General features: G+C 40.4%; 1 protein-coding gene across 1 annotated transcript; it reads left to right on the top strand.

Moving 5' to 3' along the window:
- Positions 1-1,426: 1,426 nt before the first annotated feature.
- LOC106314595 lies at positions 1,427-3,906 on the top strand. Its single transcript, XM_013752444.1, has 5 exons — positions 1,427-2,174; positions 2,319-2,469; positions 2,695-2,858; positions 3,047-3,154; positions 3,206-3,906. The coding sequence occupies exons 1-5, from the start codon at positions 1,427-1,429 to the stop codon at positions 3,904-3,906; spliced, it is 1,872 nt and encodes a 623-aa protein (XP_013607898.1).
- Positions 3,907-5,221: the final 1,315 nt, after the last annotated feature.

Genomic DNA, 5,221 nt, shown 5'->3' with positions numbered 1-5,221 from the left:
CAAGTAAAAAACCCCAAATAAATCCCAAGTGGGTTTGATTAAGGACCGAACTCCGTCTTCCCACTAAATTGCCATTACAAGTTGTTGAACACTTCACCGGAGATAGACTATGCGGTGTATAGGCCGAGCCGGAGAATAGAAGAAAGAACCTAAGAAACGAAACCCATGCAGATTCGGCTAGAAGACTGTCGCTGTTATCAGCCGCTACTGGGATCGACTTTCACGCCACCTCCACCGCTTTCAAACAGAGAGCTTATTAGAGATTCCGGAGGTTCATGCAACCATATGAAGCCTCTGCGGAAAAACTCCCTCCTCTATGAAGCGACCACACCCCAACGCCTCCTAGACCCGAAACAACAGGCTCATACCCGATTTCTGGCGATGACCCGAAGAAACGAGATCCAACTCTTGTTCTCATAAAATAGGGAACCGCAAAGAGCCTCTACATTTGATCGGACTGAACGAAAACCACCTAATGCTTGAGTTAGAATCTTCCACACCAAGCATCTACTAAATCTGTAATGACAAAAACCAAGAAAAAGTAATAGAGAAAAAAGAGAGAAAAGGAGACTAACGTATTGAGAAGAAGAGCCAACCCATCCACGGTAACGCATCCACGGCGACTGTTGAGAAGCCAACTCATCCACGAAAACGCATCCACGGCGCCATTTAGAAACTATATGAATCTATTCTATTAAAATAGCAGTGTGACTCATTGATAAAAGTATGGTCCAACTATTATTTCTTTTATCTTTATCATTATTTAGAATATTATTTGTTATGCTTTATGCCATTAGACCTATATTTAAATTACCAATTGAAAAGACCTAAAAAGATGTAAAACAAAAAATATACCCGCCATTTTTAAGGGAGGGTCAGAATCTAGTTTGAATTAAAAGAGCTGTTAGGAACTTGTCACATCAGTCTTATTTGTTTAGTTTATTTTTATGTGTAGTCTTCCATATATATTCATTTGTAGATTACAAGAAATAAAACAAAAAAATTCTCTCATTTCTCTTACACTTTGAAATCTCTATCTCTTTCATTCTTTCTTTCTCTCTATCTCTTTTATGTTCTTCATGTTCTTCATTCTTCAGAAACTAAACTTTTACTACATCTCATATTTTTTCATGGTATGAGAGCTTTAAGCTTCTGAACCTCACAAAAGCTTCCGCAAATCTGTTTCTTTCTCAAATTATCTTCAAAATCTGTTGGATACATCCTTTTATCCACTGGTCCAAAGATCTTCCAATAGAGAAGAACCTCACCAGCACTCAAGATAGAGGAGTATACCTTATTCTCTGGAACTCAAGAAAGCTTCAGCCATATCCGGGAAAAGCTTCATCAAAGTCCAGTCTATCTCAAAACTAGTAGGAACAGTCTATTGTTCACTGGTCCATATCTCTCCATGAGGAATAACTTAAACATGGTGTTGATTTCAGAGTACAAGAAGGCTAAGGAACAACATAAGAAGCGCAATATGCGAAGAAGAAGTTATTTGAATCTTGCCATGAATGTAATCAAGGAGTTTGAGCATCCATCGATTCAAGGAAAAACCATGTATTCATCTGTCCTTGGTGGTTCAAACGAAGGAGGAAAGTGGAGAAGTATTGATAGTGCAGCCAACACTGATGGTCCAACGACCATGAGTGACCTACATGCCTTTATCGAAGCCTTTATCTCATCCAAGAAGGCTGGTACACACTCTCTTGACTCTAAACCGATCATTATAGATTCAGGAGAAAGCCATCACATGATTAGTGATAGGAACTTGATTAGTGATGTTCAGTCAGCCTCAGGTAATGTTCTTATAGCAAATGGTGATAAGGTTAAGATAAAAGGAATAGGGAACCTTAGGTTGTTTGATAGGGAATCAACCGCCTTGTATATGCCTCAGTTTACATCAAATCTGCTATCAGTGAGGAAGGCTACAGTAGATCTTAGTTTTCAGGTTGTCTTCAGACCAGATGGGATTAAATTTCAAGACTTAAAGACAGGCCATGTGATTGGAAAAAGGCACATTCACAACGAACTCTATCATCTTCAGAAGACAGGGGTGTCTGGACCATCTACTTCTCGTTTTTTGGCCATTACCTCCAGCGGGGTTGATAGCACGTTATGGCATGCTAGGCTTGAATATCCTCATACCAAATCCATAAACCTGATGCTTCCAGGTGCGGGCTTCATGAATGATGATTCTGAAACTTGCATATTGGGGAAGCATTGTAGAACAGTCTTCCCACAGTTGAGCACCATCTATGAAAGATGTTTTGACCTAGTTCACTCTGATGTATAAACTGCTCTGTGTGTGTCCAAAGAGAACCACAAATACTTTATCACCTTCGTTGATGAGAAGTCTAAATACACTTGGGTGACACTGATTCAGTCTAAAGACAGGGTGTTGGATGCTTTCAAGAATTTCTATACCCATATCTGCAACCATTTCAACGTCAAGCTGAAAATTCCAAAGTGAGATAATGGTGGAGAGTATACAAGTCATGCATTCAAGCAATATCTTGCTCAACATGAGATTACTCAACAAACAAGATGTCCTTACACTTCTCAACAGAATGGAGTTGCCGAGAGGAAGAACAGACACTTGATGGAGGTAGCAAGATCAATGATGTTCCACACCAATGTTCCAAAAAGATTTTAGAGTGATGTTGTGATGTCTGCTACTTATCTTATCAATAGGACTCCAACTAAAGTCCCCAATGACCTGTCTCTATTTGAGGTCCTAAACAAGACCAAGCCATCTTTGGATCACTTGCGTGTATTTGGGTGCCTTTATTTTATGTTGATACTAGGGGAGCAGAGGAGAAAGCTTGATGCTAAAAGCTCAAAGGCTATGTTCATTGGTTACTCTCCAATCATAAGAGATATAAGTGTTATGATTCATAGTCAAGAAGGGTTCGTGTCTCAAGGGATGTGAAGTTTGTTGAATCAAAAGGGTACTATGATGAGAAAATTTGGGAAAGCCTTCAAGATCTCTCACAAGGACCTCCAGATAGGGCAAACAACTTGAGAATTATTCTGAAAATCTTAGGCATTAGCCAGCCTCAGACCAGTGGAGTACCAAGAACTTCTCCAACACCTCCAGTTGTTGATGAAGTTGCACCAAGTGTAGAAATAGTCAATCATGATCCTGAAGGGGGCAATGAACCTGAATCACAACAACAAGAACAACAACAATAAGATGATTCAGCCGCAACACAAGATCAAGATGGAGCTGAATCTGATCAGTCTAGTGAAGATCAGTGTAGTGGAGAACAAGGGCAAGAAGATGCAGTGGTAGAAGAGCAACAGATTCAATCTTTGAGAAGAAGTACTAGAGTGAAGAAACCATCCAAGTGGGTCGACACAAGAGTATACTTCAACAGCAATGCAGTGGCTCATCCTATCCAAACAACATGTTCTTTGGCGAGTTACCCTCAAGAGCATGTAGTCTTCACCAGCAATCTAGATCAAGAGTACATTCCAAAAACTTTTGAAGAGGTAATGGAACTGGATGAGTGGAGAGATTCAGTTAGAGATGAAATCAATGTCATGATCAAAAATGATACTTGGTATGAAACTGAGCTTCCCAAAGGAAAGAAAACAGTAACAAGTCGCCTTCTCTTCACCATTAAGTACTTAGCTAATGGGAAACCAGAAAAGAAGAAGACAAGGCTGGTTCCAAGAGGATATATTCAAGTCTATGGAGAAAACTATCTAGATTCCTTTGCACCAGTAGGTAAACTCCACACTATAAGGATTCTACTTTCCTTGGCAGTCAACTTGGAGTGGGATTTGTTGCAGATGGATGTTAAGAATGATTTTCTCCAAGGAGAATTGGAGGATGAGGTTTACATGAGGCTACCTCCTGGTATGGAAGACTTTGTTAAACCAGGGAATGTCCTTAGATGAAGAAAACAATCTATGGATTAAAGCAGTCACCAAGAGCATGTTATCACAAATTAAGCATAACTCTCAATGGAAGAGGGTTTGTAAAATCAGAAGCCGGTCATATTCTCTCCACCCTCACAAGCAAACAAGAAATTGTGGTGATTCTGATCTATGTAGATGATATCATCATCACAGGAAGTGACAAGGAAGGTATCACCTCAACCAAAGCTTTTCTTAAGTCTACGTTTGATATTACAGATTTGGGTGAGCTAAAGTATTTTCTAGGGATATAAATATGCCGCTATAAAGAGGGCATTTTCTTATCTCAAAGAAAGTACACACTTGATCTGTTAAATGAGGCAGGAGAACTTGGAAGAAGAGTAGCCAAAACACCATTTGAAGAAGGGTACAAAGTCTTGCATGAGGGGGAGTTTGAGGATAATCCATTTGGAGACTTCGAGCTCTATTGAAGAATGGTTAGGAAGCTGATTTATCTAACCATTACAAGACCAGACATCTAGTTTTCCGTAAACCAAGTCAGCCAGCATATGCAATCTCCCAAAATTTACCATTGGAATATAGTGGAAAGAATCTTGAGATACCTAAGAGAAGCTCATGGTCAGGGTGTATGGATGAGATGCAACAAGAGCACATAGATCGTGGGATATTGTGATGCAGATTGGGCTGATGATAGAGTAGACATGAGGTCTACTACAGGCTATTGCACCTTCACTGGAGGCAATCTAGTTACTTGGAAGAGCAAGAAGCAAAAGGTGGTATCATGTTCAAGTGTTGAAGAAGAGTATAGAGCAATGGGGAAGTTTATTAGTGAACTCATTTGGATCAGAAACTTGATGAGAGACTTGGGTATAGAGACTACAACAACAATCACAATGCACTGTGATAAACAGGCGGCTATACACATAGCATCAAACTCAGTCTTCCATGAGAGGTCAAAACACACTGAAGTGGATTGTCGCAAAGTAAGGTAAGCTGTGGAGCAGAAGATCATCCTATGTTGGGGTCAAAATCGGTCACGGCGGAATCAATGTCTGAAAGTCCGTAAAAATCGGCATGAACGTTTTTACGAAAAATAAATCTTAGAAAAAGATTTATTTTTACGAAGAATCTTGCGGAAAAAACACATTTACGAAAAATCGGAGAAAGACGCGAACAACGTTGTCGCGTAGCAACCAGCGCAAAAGCTGGTCGCTACGTAGCAACCGAGCTCTCACCAAAGCTCGGTCGCTACGTAGTGACCAAGCACGTACATGGCTCGGTCACTACGTAGCGACCGAGCCCTCCCCGAAGCTCGGTCGATACGTAGCGACCGAGC

This window comes from Brassica oleracea, chromosome C9, assembly GCF_000695525.1.
Source record: "Brassica oleracea var. oleracea cultivar TO1000 chromosome C9, BOL, whole genome shotgun sequence".
Classification (NCBI taxonomy): Eukaryota; Viridiplantae; Streptophyta; class Magnoliopsida; order Brassicales; family Brassicaceae; genus Brassica; species Brassica oleracea.
This window is presented reverse-complemented; position numbering and strand designations above follow the sequence as displayed.